This window comes from Protopterus annectens, chromosome 13.part0, assembly GCF_019279795.1.
Source record: "Protopterus annectens isolate FY-2018-M chromosome 13.part0, PAN1.0, whole genome shotgun sequence".
In the NCBI taxonomy this organism is placed as follows: Eukaryota; Metazoa; Chordata; order Ceratodontiformes; family Protopteridae; genus Protopterus; species Protopterus annectens.
In genome coordinates, this window is record NC_056747.1 from 115121239 (window position 1) to 115138994 (window position 17756).

At 41.2% G+C, this 17756-nt stretch overlaps 1 protein-coding gene across 1 annotated transcript in view; it reads right to left on the reverse strand.

The window, feature by feature from the left end:
* Positions 1-17756, reverse strand: part of KANK3 (KN motif and ankyrin repeat domains 3) — a 274252-nt gene that overhangs the window by 147120 nt on the left and 109376 nt on the right. Inside the window, exons 4-6 of the mRNA XM_044090687.1 lie at positions 16120-16359; positions 899-986; positions 129-348 (exon numbers count right to left, since the gene is read on the reverse strand). Coding sequence (XP_043946622.1) covers positions 129-348; positions 899-986; positions 16120-16359 — 548 coding nt within the window. The remainder of the gene's footprint in view (positions 1-128; positions 349-898; positions 987-16119; positions 16360-17756) is intronic.

The window sequence follows — 17756 nt, forward strand, 5'->3', positions numbered from 1 at the left end:
ATTATCACCTTCTTCTTATGGCAGTTATCCAAGAATCACAATTTTCTTTTTAATTAAACAGTATTGTTATACAAATATAAAAACGGCATCAAATGGGAGAGATGCACAATTTTGCATGCACTACCTACCTGTGTCGAGCAGCAGTGTAACAATGCGAAAGTTGGAGTGTGATACACTATAATGTAGAGCGGTGTTTCCATTCCCATCTGCCATATTGACTACATACTCCAGCATTCCTGGTGAGACTTCAGCAAAAGCCATCAGGTAATCTGCCACAGTTTCAGGAACAGAAGATTTCTGACTGGACTTTTTAAACCATTCTTGCTGAATTATGTTGCTGCTGGACACCTGTAAACCAGGAACAGGCAGAAACAATAATGCATTAACCAAGTTTTTCAAACACAGAACACTGCATACCTTTTTTCTGCTAATAACTGATAACAGAAAGGTGACTATACTGGTTTTCTTAGCTTGAAGAATAGGATTTGTACAGAAGGCAGGACATTCAGTAACATAAAAAACTTGGCAATTAAATTATAATGCATATCCACAAGTTTTGCTTTCACATTTTTTAAAGCATTACTGCAGTAGTTTTTCTTCCTATTATTACTGTACTGCATTACTTGCCAAAGCCAGTGCAATCACTTAAAATGCAAGCTTCATTAAAGTAAGTTTCCTACATAGAGTATAACTTTTTTACCCAGGAAACCCCATACTGTCAAAACCATACCTGACAGATAACTACAATCAAGTGATCAGATTTAAAGTCAGTATGAAAAATTGAGTTAAAGATACCTAGCAGCCTCTCGTCTTCTCTGTGGAGTCGGCAAATATTTAAACAGCTGCAGTGTTGTATATAAATGAAATGTTTCTTCCTTTAAAATACTGGACAACTTACCACATCCTTGTTTTTCATAGCATTTGAATCATTTAGGTGATTTTTCAGAATTAAGCATGCTTCTCGCATTTCCATACTCAGTTCAAACCTGCATTCAAATAAAAATCAGTAGGTTAAATAAATACATTTACACAGAAAATTAGCAGAGTACAGTAAAAACATTTTGTCATTGCACCATAATGCAAAACAGCATTCCTACAATGTAGTTATTTCGGGATCATTGCTACAGTGTTGTTAAATTTCAGATTTCTTCCTGATGTTTCTTTCATGGATTCTGTTTTAATTTCTGTAAAAGTAGAATAAATTGTGTAATGTAAAACTCCACTGTTCACGCGGAGTAAGCAGACATGGTGTACACATTAGACAGGGACATCCTGCTAGATAAACGTAATGAGTCAGGAGGTCCTTTAACTCGTATTCCAACAAAAGGAGTATAATATTTAATCTGTAACATGGACAGATGGCATGCAATAGAATTATTAACACAAGTAAAACACAAACGCATACACAGTGCATGGCAACTTGCTAAAGAACAGTGGCTAATTGTTCGTGCCTCGCGTATAACCTAGTGTATTTTATATCAACAAACGGAGGCCATACTGATGCCGATGGTGGGAAACCTTGATGAAGATGGTAACAATGTGACTACATGGATACATAATTCCATGATGCAGAGGATTCATGGATGTATAGCAAACCACTGTGGGCAAGGGCACAGGGACACCCACCATCAGAAGGGGTGCAAGGAAGCATCACCAACTGCTTGAGTACACTGGTCCATCACACCATTGTGGGCAGGTATACGGGGATACCACACCATCAGAAAGGGTACAACGGAAGGATCGCCATCTGCTAGAGAGTATATTGGTCCATCACACCACTGTGGGAAAGTATGTGGGGATATCACACCATTAGAAGGGTTACACGGAAGCATCACCAACTGCTAGAGTGTTCATTGGTCCATCACACCACTGCGAGCAAGTACACAGGGATACCATACCATCAAAAGGGATACATGAAAGCATTACCAACTGTTAGAGACTATAGTAGTCTATCACATCACTGTGGACAAGTACATTGTATAATAAAATTATGAGAGCATAGATGGATGTGTGTCACACCAAAATAGGCGACTACATGGGTATGTAACCATGTTGTTGGCAAGTGCATAGAGTAACCTTAGAATATTTGTCAGATTGGTATTTATTTAGACTGTATCTTGCATACTTCTCAACTATTTCTGATTTTTGGGGACACCCATGATTTTGGCTCAAAGTCCCTCCTAATCCCACCTAAAACTGATGATCCATGGAGAAAATGTGGTTGATTACATTTAATAATTACAATTAGACTTGTATTCTTCTTTTACTTCAGAAAATGCATGTAATTTACATTCTCTTCATCTGTCACCTTCACCATTAATGGCACTAATATTTAAAAAAAAAAAAAAAAAAAGTGTCCCGGATTGTCTCTGCTTTTTTCTGGATTTGTCCCCGATTGTGTAGACAAGACATTGAGAGCTGTATCATGTAGTCAGTGTACCACATGACCTAGCCCTTTCTGAAACTATGCCTCAGCACATTTGAAGAAATAGATCACCTGTATGATGCATATGAAGGTATCATGCCATCATGGGAGTAACAGGTGTAGTGAACCATCAAGACAGGGTACAGAAGTATACCGTATCATAATTATGGGTTGTTACAGGACTGTATCACACAACCACAGGAGGGCACACGGGCATATCACTCCATCCTGAAAGAGAACAGCATCCAAAACAAGGGCACAAGAAGAGAGTAGCTCAGGTAGGAGAATTATCAGTCAGAGCAGCTGTACATGGGAGTGCAAGAGGTGTGAAAATAAAGTGAACGGACAATTGAAAAAAGGTTGGACAAAAAATGCTTTGCTGTCCACTGGTGGCACTTAGTGGGTTACACTGCCTCTACATTGTCCACTCGAACTGTGAGCTGTGCATGAACATGCAAAGAGTACAGATATTACTGTGATATCGGAGCTTCTAGTCAAAATTAAAACATTGTTTTATGACTTTGTCAGAAAGGAATGGAACACAGGTCACAGTGAACAATGAGAGGGCTACCCATCTAAGCATTTCAAGGGACAGCTCCTGCCTTTAGTATAAAGGCAATCTAGATATTGGAGTCTTTGGACTGCTAATTTCCAAAAACAAAATCCTCTATGTCCTTTGACACACCTGGATCACCTGTTATCAAAATCTAGTGGCTGCAATTTCCCCTTCGTCTCCTGACTCCCCCCATTCAACATGTGTTTAGACAAGATACTAATGTCACATTTTACCATATTCAGCTATAGAATTATGATGCCGTATAAACCTACTTTTCTTATTTTACCATATTCGGCTATAGAATTATGATGCCGTATAAACCTACTTTTCTTATTTTACCATATTCGGCTATAGAATTATGATGCCATATAAACCTACTTTTCTTATTTTACCATATTCAGCTATAGAATTATGATGCCGTATAAACCTACTTTTCTTATTTTACCATATTCGGCTATAGAATTATGATGCCGTATAAACCTACTTTTCTTATTTTACCATATTCGGCTATAGAATTATGATGCCGTATAAACCTACTTTTCTTTAATTTCTCCTTGATCAATGTGCTGCTCTTCAACAGTTAATTTTTTCTTCGTCTTCTCTTCTTTCTTCTCTTTTCCTGACACTTCATCACTGTCACTGTCCTCTATGTTAAGTTCTTCATCCGAGGTTTCAATCAGATTTGCTATGTCACTGTCACAGCTGTCGTCTGATACCTTATCTGAAGAGCGGTCATCTCCATCGTCACTGGAATCGTCACTTGATGTGCTCTCATACCTGTTTAAAAACACAGACTTACAGCTTACCTCTGAGAAAGACACGAGTACCTGATACTGGGACCTTTCAGCCATTTACTCATGGTCCCACAGTCCCAGCAATAAAGCAGCAGTAGTAATAGTATAATAGCAGCAGTTGTAACAGTAGTAATATTAGCAATAGCAGCAGTTGTAACAGTAGTAACAGTAGTAATAGTAGTAATAGCAGCAGTTGTAATAGTAGTAATAACAGTAGTAATAGCAGCAGTTGTAACAGTACTCATGCAGGAATTACACCTTTTAACAGAAATGAATAAAAAAATGACACGAAAATGTAAACTATACTATGCAAAATATACTTGTGTATGTTTTCATGCTATACTACCAATTTTCAGAACGCTGTGGTTAAAAGGAATTAATTTTTTCTCCCAAAATTTAACCCCCAGCGGAAGGGGTTCCTTTTTTTACATTTTTCTTAATTCTCTCAAAACTGCCTGGAGCAGAGGATGTGAGAAGACTGGAGGATCCTAAGTAAGTATTCTCTGGCTGGAAATAGGCTTGGATGCATGAATCTTAATGGAAGGGAATAGGACAGGCCGTTGTAGGAAGAGCCTCTGCCAAGTATTTGTTATTCCAGGATGTTGGCTACATGTTTACCAGTGACATTACATTTCTTCTCCTTTCTTTGGCAGTACTCCAAATGTGATATTCTTTTCCATTTTGCTGAATAATTACTTTTCTTTTGTGAGGGTCTCACATGAGCCTCCAAGATAATATCTTTAACCTCTTTGGGGCCAACCTAAATTTGGGTTATCTTGGTCTTATGCAATGTTCCAAGAGCAGTCCAGGCTGCAGTGTTTTCAGGGTTTGGATGCAGGGTATTTGGCAGATTTGTTCTGTGTTAACAGTAAGGGAACTTAGAGGTAGAGTCCTGATATTTGAATTCCCGGAGGACATTACTCCTCAGTAATGGAGTACCAATGTTGCCTTGGCCAGATCTGGAGTTTTATCGTGAATGATCCTTGGACGTTCTTTTCTTGATCTTCATTAATGCACCTTTTAGCAGCATCAAAGGGGAAAGGAGGTGGGGAATGCATATGCTGTCCAGGGAGTTTTCCAACTGAAGGATAGGGGAGTCCACTTTTCCAGAAGCAAAGTGGGTGAGTATCATGCCCTTATGCAGGAATTTCTTCAGTTTGGTGATTAGCATTGGGGATGCAAATAAAGTCTATTTCTAAAGTAGTCCCCATTTTCTCTTTGGTAATGGTTTTGAGAGAATCTATCTGGATGCGAAGCATCCATTAAGTGAGCATCAGGGCATCCATTGGTAGTTCCCACCCTTGAAGTATAGTCTGCTAGAATGTTTTCTTTTCCTGTTACAAATTCTTGTTTGTAATCTGAATTTCCTATTTGTGAGCTCAGGGCCAAGCATTCCCAGGTCCATTTGCCATCCCAGCATAGAGTGGTCTGTAATGTGTAAAGCCTCCCCCTGCCTTTGTTGATATACCACACTTAACTGTAGTGTTATTTGTCTACAATCCTTATCAACAGTTATTTGACCTTGTCCCGAAGGAAATACGGGATTCTGAATGTCACGAATCCGCCAGTTTTACTGCCAGCATTTTTCCTTTTTGATTTGTAATGCGTGGGGTGCAGCTGGTCTTGAGTCCATAAGCCTCCGTATGCACTTGTCCAGCACATGCTTGGGCCTCCAACTGAGGTCTGAGGTCCGTTGTGATGAGTGCAAGCTTGGATTTGAAGGTGCCAGTGGAAGGGCAGTCCTTCTTGTTTGATCCCGACAGGCCTTGGGCTCCACCATTTGGGAGATTCTTGCTTGCTTTGGTGCATGGGATTTTTTATTTGGAATTTGGGTTTCTAGGCTTGTGCTTGTGCAGGACTCCATAAATTCCTTAGGTACTCACTGTAACTTTCTCATATGTAGTCTGGCATGTGGAACCAATATTGCCTTATGCAGGATGCCATGACCCAAGGCTTGTCAGGACTTTTCTTGCTGTTAGCTGGTTCTGCTTTGTTAATGCCAAGAAGTAGAGAGGGGAGTTGCTCCAGTTTTTCTAAGCAGTTTAGGAATGCCATTTTGTTTTGATGTGTCCAGCTCTGCACCCAAAAAGGTCATCCTTTGGGATGGTATCAGCCTTTGACTTTTGTATTAACTGTGTATCCCAGGGCTTGCAGTAGATAAAATGACCCTTTTCTAAGTCTTCTGCCTAGCTTGTTTTTGTTGTCAAGCTTACAGCTTAGGCAGTCGTCCAGGTAAGGGTAGATTTTGGATTCCCTGGTAAATACCTGCAATGAGCAATTACTGATGCTCAGGCATTTACGTGAACACTCTGTAGCTTACAGTAGATAAGCTTTCAAAGGGCAATGCTGAGAATTGATAATGTCTCTGATCCCTGCAAGAAATCTGAGGTATCTTCTGCACTCTAATATATGGGACGGCAGGTAGCGCCTTTGATCTAGGAGTTACCAGCCAAGACCCTCGCCCGCCAGCCAGCTGCTTTTGGCAGCGGTCGCAGCTTACATTTGAATTTTTGGGACAATGAGCGTATGTATTTAAAAAGTGGACAGGTCGGTAGGTCAGGTCTCCATTTGGTTTTCTTTTCTTGGTACCAGGAAGGCCTGGGTAAAATCCTTGGCCCCTTGCTTTCGATGGACGTAGTACTTTTTTCTGGCAAGCTCTGCATCCTTAGTAGAGTGAGCTTATTTGTTTTAAGAGCTTCTGCCTTTTGATTTGGAGGTAGGTTTTAAGCATTCCTCTCTTCCTTGAAGTAGAGTATGGAAGTTAAGAAACAGAGTAACTCTTTGGTCTATTGTCTACAAAAATCCACTTATCTCCTGTGATGCAAATACCAGTTTACTGTAAATAAAGGCCTAGCTTCCAGCCTAAGGGCAGCCTAGTTGTTCCCTATTGCAGTGCCAGAGCCAGAGTCACTGTGATTATCCCTGTAGTAGTGGTGGTACATGGCTGTATCTGTGGCTGTACCCGGCTGGTTGTTAGAGCTGCCATAGGCGTCCCCTATAGAGCAACCTCTGGATTGACCTCTGCCTCTTGAGTGCCTATTCCTGCCCCTGCCTCTCGAGGCTCTGGAGGTGTCTGGAAAGCGACTAATTCTTGGAGGGCCAATTCATGCTTTAAACCTTGGAGGTTGGACCTGTAAGAAATCCTTTTGACTGTCCTGGACAGATTTTGCTTTCCTTTCTTCCATCTTCTTTTCATAGCACCTGCTGTGCAGAGGAGAGCCATAACAAAATTGATCTCTTTGTCCATGGGAGCATCTAGTAGCTTTGATTTGGACATGTGGTCTAGTAAGGCTTTACTCTTAACCATGCATGTCTTCTGATCACTTGTGCCATTGCGTCATGAAGTGATCCTAAAGGAAGCCTCCAGTGCAATCAGCAGCCGGCCATTTTAAGCGAAATGATTACTGACCTTGCTGAAAGAAAAATGTACCATTTCCTTTAGACAAAGATTTTTCGCTCCTAATGGTTCATCCGAGACAGCTTTTGAGTTTAACTAGTCTAACATAAATCTCCTGATACCGACTGGATCATGTGGAATTCCGACAGTTCAAGGCCCTAGCAGCTGAAAGAGTAGCAGAAGTGTAAAACTTTTTGCAATCTCTCTAAGGCCCTGGATTTCCCGACTTTCAGAGGGAGGAGGGTTTTGAAGTAGAGGTAGAGGCTGCACCACAGCCTTAGGTCCCAAGTAGGATATAGTTTTGGGATCTGCAAAAGGGGCCTTATAATAAAATGATAATGTGTGTCCGGAACTCCTGTAGTACCTCTCGAGCTTCAGCTTGGGGGCTGGAGGAAGAGAGTCGAGTTTGAGCAGTACAGAAGCATCATTAAAAGCATCCATCCACCAACAGTAATGCGCTACTGGAGGGAATGGCTAAAGGCCTATGCTTGGCAAATGCAAAAAGGTTCTAAGCTCTTTTCCTAGAGTCACAAAATCCTGGCCCTGCCGGTTGAAATTGTTCCCCTCACTTAGCATGCAAGGTTTCCTGCAAAGAAAATTACTCAGAAGCGGAGAGGCAGAAGGAATGGACTCTTTCTGCATCAGAGTCCTCATAAGGAGAAAAAGGGCCTCCTGGAGGGTCTGTATTTATCTGATTCATCAGAGGGAGCTCAATCTATGAAGGAAACTGGCTCAAGGGGGCTCCAGTACTTGGGTCACTCTTCTCTGGAGGTGGAGTGAGAGGCCCTGGTCTGGAAGTGGTTGAGATCCTCGGGTCAAAGAGATGATGATCCTCTGCTAGGATCTGGCGAAGCATTTTGTGAACTAGGAACTGGGTCTGCAGAGAGAGGGTCTTAGCAGGCATTAGTTTTTGGTAGTTTTGCTGCTTTAGGCCTCTAGCCGAGCCGCCTTAGTCAAGGAGCGGATGCAGGGGAGGCCCTAGCAGCTCCATGCAGGGGTAGAAATATCCAAGAAGGGATAGTGTCTGATAAATCCCTGAGAACCTGCAGGAAGCAGGTGGGATTTCCGTGGCAGATCCGTTTCAGCCAAGCTGGAGTGAGGCCTCGAGTAAGTGGCAAGCTTTGGCGAGAAGGAAGGAACCATGGACTCCAAGTTTCAGCTGAGAACCGCAGCACACCCGCGGTTGGCTTTAACCGGCAACACTTGGTTTGGCCCCGAAACCTTGCGACCCTTGAGAGTCATGCCCGGTCCTTTTCCTTCGCGTTTTTAGAAATTTGCGTGAAGCCGGAGTATCCGGCCCGGCATAATATAGAGCAAAAGCAGGGGTGAAATCACTCTTCAGCAGAGATTCAGACCGGCCTAAAGCGTCAAGTGAGCCGAAAAGAAGCCACAGAGCTGAATGACTGCTCGCCGGTGAGTCAATGGGCTAAAGTAAGGTAAGTAAGAGTGGAAATCTTTATGAGAGTATTTGTTTCCCAAGCAATTTAAACAGGTTATTCACTTTTTCTGACATTGGCTGAGGCAAGAGAAAGAGAGAGTCCCCAACGGGGAGTACTTGGCATTCTTAAAGTCTTACGGTAGTAGTAGAAGCTATTCGGTAGTAGTAGCATCTCTGGTTCTGACCGACCGGCACTTTATGCGAACAGGCTTCTGGCTTCTGGCGCCATTAATTGCCGGCAAGAAAGACTGAGGAAAATGGCGTCGGCTGATGCCTTTATGACCCGAATAACCGTGCAGCATTATGGCGTGGGTGAAGTGCGACACCAGCTTGAGGCCAGACTACGAACTTCGGAATCCGGCCCGGTTCCGAAGGGGGCTGCCTGTGACAGGACAGAAAGCCCATTTTATGGAGACTCTTGGTCTGCATCCTTGAAGCCGACATCAATTGGAGGCTGGGGAGTAGTAGCAGCCTGCGCGAGTAGGAGAATTGTAGTCAGGCATGCTGTACATGGGGAGTGCAAGAGGTGTAGAAATAAAGTGAGCCGGACAATTGAAAAGGTTGGACAAAATGCTTTGCTGTCCACTGGCAGTGTTGGCGCAGTGGGTTTACACTCAGCCTCCTACATTGTCCGGCTCGGGCTTCACGAGGAATGTGCATGAACAGTTGGCGAAAGGTAGCAGCTATTACTGTGGTTGCTCGAGACTTCTAGTCAAAATTAAAACATTGCTTTTATGCGAGCTTTTATTCAGAAAGGGAATGGAACACAAGTCGCACAGTGTGCGGAAACAAAATGAGAGGAGCTACCCACGCTAAGCATTCAAGGCGACAGCTCCTGCCTCTTTGAAGCAAGCGAAGCTGCAATCTAACGATACTGGAGCTCTTTGGACTGCTAATTTCCAAAACAAAATCCTCTATGTCCCTTTTGGATTAGCATAACCTGGATCACCTTGGTTTATCAAAATCTTAGTGGCTGCTAAATTTCCTCTTAAGCTTTCCGAGGACTCACCCCAATTCAGCAGCATGTTTAGACAAGATACTAATATCACATTTTACCCGCTATGTATTACGGCTATATAGAATTCATGATACACGATATAAACTTCATTACTTTTCTTTATTTTACCTTGTATTCAGCTATAGAATTATGATGCCAGTATAAACCTACCAATTTTCTTATTTTACCATATTAGGCTGCATAAATTGCGTAACCATGCCGTCGAGCAAACCGCATACTTTTCTTATTTTACCACTATATCTTTACGGCTCGCCACCGAGTAGAATTATGATGCGTATAAACCTACTTTTCTTATGGTTTTACCATATTCGGGCATTATAGAATTATGAGTGTGCCAGATAAACTCTACTACTTTTTCTTTTAATTTCCTCCTTGATCAATGTGCTGCTCTTCAGCAGTTATTTTCTTTCTCTGCCTCTTCTCTTCTTTTCTTCTCTTTTCCATGACACTTCATCACCCTTCACTGTCCTCCTATGCCGTTAAGATTTTCTTCTATCCGAGGTTTTCAATCAGATTTGCTATGTCACTCACACAGCTGTTGTTGCGCTCTGATACTCTTTATCTGAAGAGGCCTGTCATCTCCTCGATCCACTGGAATCGCCACTTGATGTATATATACGCTGTTTAAAACAATAAGACTTACAGCCGTTTCACCTTCTAAAGTTAAGACCGCAGGTACCTGATGCACCGTACCTGTTCCAGTTTATTTACTCATGGTCCCACAGTCCAGCAATAAAGCAACAGCCAGTAGTAATTAGTAGTAATAGCAGCAGCGTTGCGTTGTAACAGTAGTAACAGTAGCAATAGTAGTAACCAGCAGTTGCGCCAAGCAGTAGTAACAGTAGTAATAGTAATGTAGGCAGCAACAGCGATTGTTGCAACAAAGGTAGTAACAGTAGCAAATATAGTAGCAAATAAGCAAGGCAGTATAGTAACAGTAGTGAAATAGCATTAGTAATAGCAGCTGAAGTTGTAACAGTAAAGGTAACTTAGTAGCAATGAAGTGTAACATATGCTTGTGAAAGGTAGTACAGCAGTAGTAATAGCAGTAATAAGAAAGAAGCAGCAGTTCTATGATGAAAATAGCAATTACTCATGCATACGAATCACCTTTCAAACAGAAACATGAATAAAAATGACAATTAAAAATATAAAATATACCATTACCAAAATATACTTATGTATGTTCATCTATTCACTTTTAGATAAGAAGATATGCTGCCAAACTAGCAAAGCTGCTTTTTCTATCTTAAGGCAGTGACAATAATCACCTAATTATCCCCAAAATGCACACAGGGACCACTGTCAGGGTACTTGTGCCAAATTCACAGCAATGTAGGTAGAAACAAAATGTAATACTATACTGACCACTTTTTATTAGATCCCAGGCGCGAACAACTGCAAACAGATGTTTTTCTGCAACTTCAAAACTTCCTTAAAGTATATCTACCACATAAATGCATTATTCAGTTACTCGACAGCATTCTTTAAAAGCGTCTCTGCAAGCTCTGAATGCCACAAGTTTGCTGGGCCTGCTTTTAAACAAGGGACTTTTCTGCCTTTGGAAGATTAAATTACTTAAGCAAGGAATTCTGAGCCCATTTGTAATGCTATCTTAAATGATATTTCATACAGGTAATCAGTAAGAGGAGTCCTCATTGCTGGATGTACTGCTGAACTTCTTTAACATATGGAGGCGCTGATGGTGCAGCGGTTAGAGGATTCATCACGCCAACTCCCTTAAGGAGGCTTCTCCTGTTCGACTTTTATAAGCTGGGAGCACCTTCTGTATTAAGAGCTCTACATGTCTTCCCTGTAGGTGAGATTATGCCAAAGATATGCAGGAGTAAGGTCGTGCATGAATGGGCGACGCCTTCTATGCTTTGAAGGTTAAGTGGCTACAGAATTTGGTAGCAGCACCCGTCAGAAATCCACTGCTCAATCATTAGCAGACTGGAGTTCTGGCCATGAGAACCTTTAACCAGGAAAAGCCAAGAGAAAAGATCTATGAGCTCCAATCAGCGTATTTTATGCTTTACTCTGGGCTATTTCAAGCTGCAATATGGAGGAAAAATACAGAGTGCACTTTAATATGCTACAACACAACAAATAAGGCAAATTCAAGCGGCAGAGAAGAGCAGATATGAGCAAAGCTCAATCTCCTTCCAACGGCCCATCTGTAATTTTAATGCCATAACATCAGGGAAACTGCTCTATTAGACTCATCTTGGAGGCTGGATGGTGTTCTTACGCTATTACTTCTGCATAAATGATGCGGAAAGAGAAGTACAAAATGATAAATAAAGCTTACTTCTAGCAGTTTAGGTTACAGTAAGTCGCAAATGGCCGTACGAATCAAATTTGCGAGTGAAGCCAGTGAGGACTGTCATGAAACTAGTAACTGAAGATTTGTTAAATTAAAAAGGCACAGCGTACGACAGGAAAGAGATTTCGATGTCTAGATTTCAGAACTGCACAAGGTAAGTACTAACTGGCCTGACTATAATAAAAGGTTAGAGGTAGGTAATGGAATACTTGGAGTCAATAGCCATCAGCTCTCATTCACAGGCCTAGCTGATGGATTTAAAAGGAATTGAACATGAAGGATGCTAGAAGAAACACCAGAATATCATCCAACTTGGAGTAGTTTACGGAACTTTTAAACAAATTTGTAAAGTCTCATTAAATGTATATTAGTGGAATGGACTGGAGGGCTGACAAGAACATCTAGGAAATGAAAGCCATAGCTTGGAGTTTTCCACCACTTACTAGCCATTTTTATCCTATTGCAAAGTTTCTTAAATCCTTCTTTGATCATTTCCATACCTATGATATAAGTAAGAGGCATGATGGTCAAAATTAGTGAGCTTCTGTGAAGACAGAAGTGAGGCAGAAAAGTGGCTTAGGCATTGTGATCACTGATCACCTCAGAGTAAACAAGGTGGCGATGCATTTTTTGTAATGCAATGAATTTGAGAAGGAGAAGGAATTTTACATTTAAATCCAGCTACTGCTTCAGAGTGATTTATTCCAGCCAAAGAAGAGCAGTGCACATTTAATGCTCCTGCATAGATGCAGAAGAAACCATTCTTTTGACAGGATAGGGGAGGGACTCCATTGCAGATTTCAGAGAAAGGACTCTCCCCTGACCACTAAGCAGGACAAACAGATTAGGGAAAAACAGATTATCTTCTGATCTTTGGGAAAAGATGGTAGACAGGGCAGACAACAGGTTTTTGCAAGTGATGGATGCTTAGTAATTTAGAAAGGCTGCGAGTTAAGACTGCAAGATTCTGTCTACTGAAGGACTGACCCATTAGGACACTGACCCTGACTTAAAATGGCTTTAGCCTAAGACACTGACTGACTTCAATGGCTTTTTACGGAGTGGTTGGCCAAAGCACTTTGGTAATATGATTCACCTGGGGGATTAATGTATTATATATAATATTTGTTCTACTAAAGTTGGTTTGACTTTAAGCACTAAATATAACATAATAAGGAGTTACTTCGATTTTCGCCACACAATTCTTCTCTCATACCTACAGGCTATGAATCGAATTTGGGGTAGAAGTTCCCTAAACTCCAAAGGTTTTGTTTGCAAGGGTTTTCTTTTAAGATTCAAATTATTAGATGTCAGCTGCAGTCCACACCAATGTTACAAACACAGTACAACAGTCTTTATTCTTTTCTCAAAGATCCTCTTTCCTTTCATTTTTAATTATCTCATCCTCTATGTCCTGCATTCCTTTTGCTAGATCTACCCAGCGACCCATCACTGTCTCCCTGACTGCCCTTGTTAATCTTGTTGTGGCTGAAGGAGTGGGGATCTCTAGTATGTCTGACCATCTGTCCAGGGAGAGTCTTACTTGTCCTAATTCCTGTTTCTCACCTCCTCCCTCTTTCTGACTACATGGTATGGTCTCAGAGGCATTCCCACGTGTAAGCCTGCACTATGTTGCCCTCACCCTCACAGCTCAGAGAAGCCCACTGCCACCTGCTGATCATGCCTCCCTCAGGACATCTCTAGCCACTGTGGTCAGAAAGTCCCCTGTGGCATGACTATTACTAAAGGTTTCAGATCCAGGAAGAAAAGAGGTCACTGCCTCCCTCACCTTTCCTCCCCTGATTAAGCCAGGCCAGAGCACAATTCTCTCATTTGCATGCAATTCTTAATTTTTAGACACTTATAAATTAACTGGACATGCTGCCTCACAAAATAGGATCCTCCTAGTTCTCAAACGACTTTCTCCTGATATGCAGACAGATTAAAACTCCAACTATTTTCTGTCTCTCAATGGTAGTGCCTACTTTAGATACTGCGGATTCTGAGGATCTAATGTTACGTCCAATCCAGCTCTGTTTAGAAATTGCCACATCTTGTGCATGAAACCCAACCCTCCAAGCATCAGAGACTCTCAAACCAAGTCACCACAATCTCTAACAGAACATGCTGGAGGACAGGTTCTATAACTCAGAGGATCGCCCATGAACAATTCCCACAGGTCAAGATCAACTCACTGCCTCAAAGAGATCCGGGATGAGGATGTAGCCAGAAAAATTCACCCCTAGACTATTCCCAGACACCCCATGGATATAAGACACCCAGAACCAGCACTGAAAGTAAGCACCAGCCAGGACCCTGTTGGGCCAGGCTTGGTGCTGCCCAGGGATATTAGCTCAGGCATTACCTCCTATGAACTCTGACAGAAGTTTATTCTATAAACCAGGTATGATCCAATGTTCATAAGTTTGCCTGTATACAGCCCCACCGACATGCAAACCCATCATAATTTGGCGCACCAACTGCAAAAGCCAATAAGCACTCTGTTCCACCAATGACCGACCTGACTAGAGTGTTTAGGTGACGGAGCAGAATCGTTCCCAAACTATTACAACAACAAAGATACCAAACAACAAAAACAGTGCCTGGCTGCCCTGATGTTGAAATGCATTTGACTGTAAGTGATGATTTGAAGTGATATTTAATAAATACCTTGTATTACAACGATTCCATTATGTTATCAAGCAAACAGACTTCCAAAACGTATCACAAGAATATTTAGATATAACTGTCTTCTTTCTTTTTCCTTTTTTATGCTCTCATTTAGGACTATCTGTTTCACCTTTCTGGCCAGAAGCCATGCCGCAAATATTTTATTTACAAGCTGGCATTATATTTTTTGTGATGATTTCTGCTCATCTGAAAGATCCAAACCATCTTTGAAGCCAACATTTCAGCAACTGCTCAAGGTGATAAACTAAGGATTAAATACAAAACAAGTCAAAGATCTGTAACCCATAAGATTATTCATTCACCTAGGTTATATGATTCTAAGCAACTCCAATTCTATTTGAGATTCATTTAGGGAAACAAGCCACTGGATGCAAATGAAAGGGCTTTCACTGTTCTCAACAATAGGAGTGTTTAATGCAAGTAGTGCTATCTCCAATGAAAGATAGAATTGATGGTTCTAGATGATTAATTTTAATCCATGCATGCCCAATGATTTGTTCTGCCACTTCAGTTAAGTCAATACACATCTCAGGGTTTATTCTCCTCCCATGAGTGTTATTTATATATTATATATATCTATCTATATATATATATATATATCTATATATGGAATCCGGCCGACCGAAGGGCTGCCTGACGGCAGGACAACCCATTTGTAAGGACTGCAGATGCATCCTTGAAGGACATCAAGGGCACAAGGAGAGTAGCTCAGGTAGGAGAATTATCAGTCAGAGCAGCTGTACATGGGAGTGCAAGAGGTGTGAAAATAAAGTGAACGGACAATTGAAAAAAGGTTGGACAAAAAATGCTTTGCTGTCCACTGGTGGCACTTAGTGGGTTACACTGCCTCTACATTGTCCACTCGAACTGCGAGCTGTGCATGAACATGCAAAGAGTACAGCTATTACTGTGGTATCGGAGCTTCTAGTCAAAATTAAAACATTGTTTTATGACTTTGTCAGAAAGGAATGGAACACAAGTCACAGTGAACAATGAGAGGGCTACCCATCTAAGCATTTCAAGGGACAGCTCCTGCCTTTAGTATGAAGGCAATCTAGATACTGGAGTCTTTGGACTGCTAATTTCCAAAAACAAAATCCTCTATGTCCTTTGACACACCTGGATCACCTGTTATCAAAATCTAGTGGCTGCAATTTCCCCTTCGCCTCCTGACTCACCCCATTCAACATGTGTTTAGACAAGATACTAATGTCACATTTTACCATATTCGGCTATAGAATTATGATGCCGTATAAACCTACTTTTCTTATTTTACCATATTCAGCTATAGAATTATGATGCCGTATAAACCTACTTTTCTTATTTTACCATATTCGGCTATAGAATTATGATGCCATATAAACCTACTTTTCTTATTTTACCATATTCGGCTATAGAATTATGATGCCGTATAAACCTACTTTTCTTATTTTACCATATTTGGCTATAGAATTATGATGCCGTATAAACCTACTTTTCTTTAATTTCTCCTTGATCAATGTGCTGCTCTTCAACAGTTATTTTTTTCTTCGTCTTCTCTTCTTTCTTCTCTTTTCCTGACACTTCATCACTGTCACTGTCCTCTATGTTAAGTTCTTCATCCGAGGTTTCAATCAGATTTGCTATGTCACTGTCACAGCTGTCGTCTGATACCTTATCTGAAGAGCTGTCATCTCCATCGTCACTGGAATCGTCACTTGATGTGCTCTCATACCTGTTTAAAAACACAGACTTACAGCTTACCTCTGAGAAAGACACGAGTACCTGATACTGGGACCTGTTCAGCCATTTACTCATGGTCCCACAGTCCCAGCAATAAAGCAGCAGTAGTAATAGTAGTAATAGCAGCAGTTGTAACAGTAGTAACAGTAGTAATAGTAGTAATAGCAGCAGTTGTAACAGTAGTAACAGTAGTAATAGTAGTAATAGCAGCAGTAGTAACAGTAGTAATAGTAGTAATAGCAGCAGTTGTAACAGTAGTAACAGTACTCATGCATGAATTACACCTTTTAACAGAAATGAATAAAAAAATGACACGAAAATGTAAACTATACCATGCAAAATATACTTATGTATGTTCATCTATTCACGGAGCAGAAGATATGGGTTAAGCAACAAAAGCTGCTTTTTCCTCTTAAGGGTGACAACAATCACTAATTATCCCCAAAATGCACACCAGGGACCACTGTGGTACTTGTGTAAATTCTGTAGTGTAGAAACAAAAATGTAATACTATATGACCACTTTTTGCCAGACGCGTACAACTGCAAACAGATGTTTTTTTCTGCAACTTCAAAACTTCCTTAAAAGTATATCACCACATAAATGGGTATTCAGTTACTGACAGCATTTTAAAGGTCTCTGGAAGCTCTGGTTACAAGTTTGCTGGACCTGCTTTTTAAACAGGGACTTTTCTGCCTTTGGAAGATTGAAGGTAGCAAGCAAGGAATTCTGAGCCCATTTGTAATGTCTTAAATGATACTACAGGTAATCAAAAGTCCTCATTGCTGGATGTACTATGAACTCTTAACATAGGCCACGGTGGTGCAGCGGTTAGAGTTATCGCCTCACAGCAAGAGGTTCTCCTGTTCGATTCTCGGCTGCAGCGCCTTCTGTGTGGAGTCTACATGTCTTCCCTGTGGTCAAGTTATGCTAAAGATATGCAGGTAGGTGCGTGCATGAATGGACATGCCTTCTTTGAAGGTTAGGCGTTGGGGCTGGCAACTTGGCACCGTAAAAATCCACTGTCAATCATTAGCAGACTGGAGTTCTGCTGTGGAGACCCCTAACCAGGAAAAGCCAAGAGAAAGACTATGAGCTCCAACGTATTTTATGCTTTACTCTAAATATTTCAGCTTAATATGGAGGGAAAAAATAAGAGGTGCACTTTAATATGCTACAACACAACATGCAAATTAAGGGCAGAGAACGAATGAGCAAAGCTCAATCTCCTTCCAACATTACATCTGTAATTTTAATGCTATAACATTGAAACTGTCCTTAGACTCATCTTGGAGGCTCGGATGGTGTTCTGCTTTATTACTTCTGCATAAATGATGGAAAGAAAGTAAAAATGATAAATAGCGACTTTAGCAGTTTGGAATTGCAATG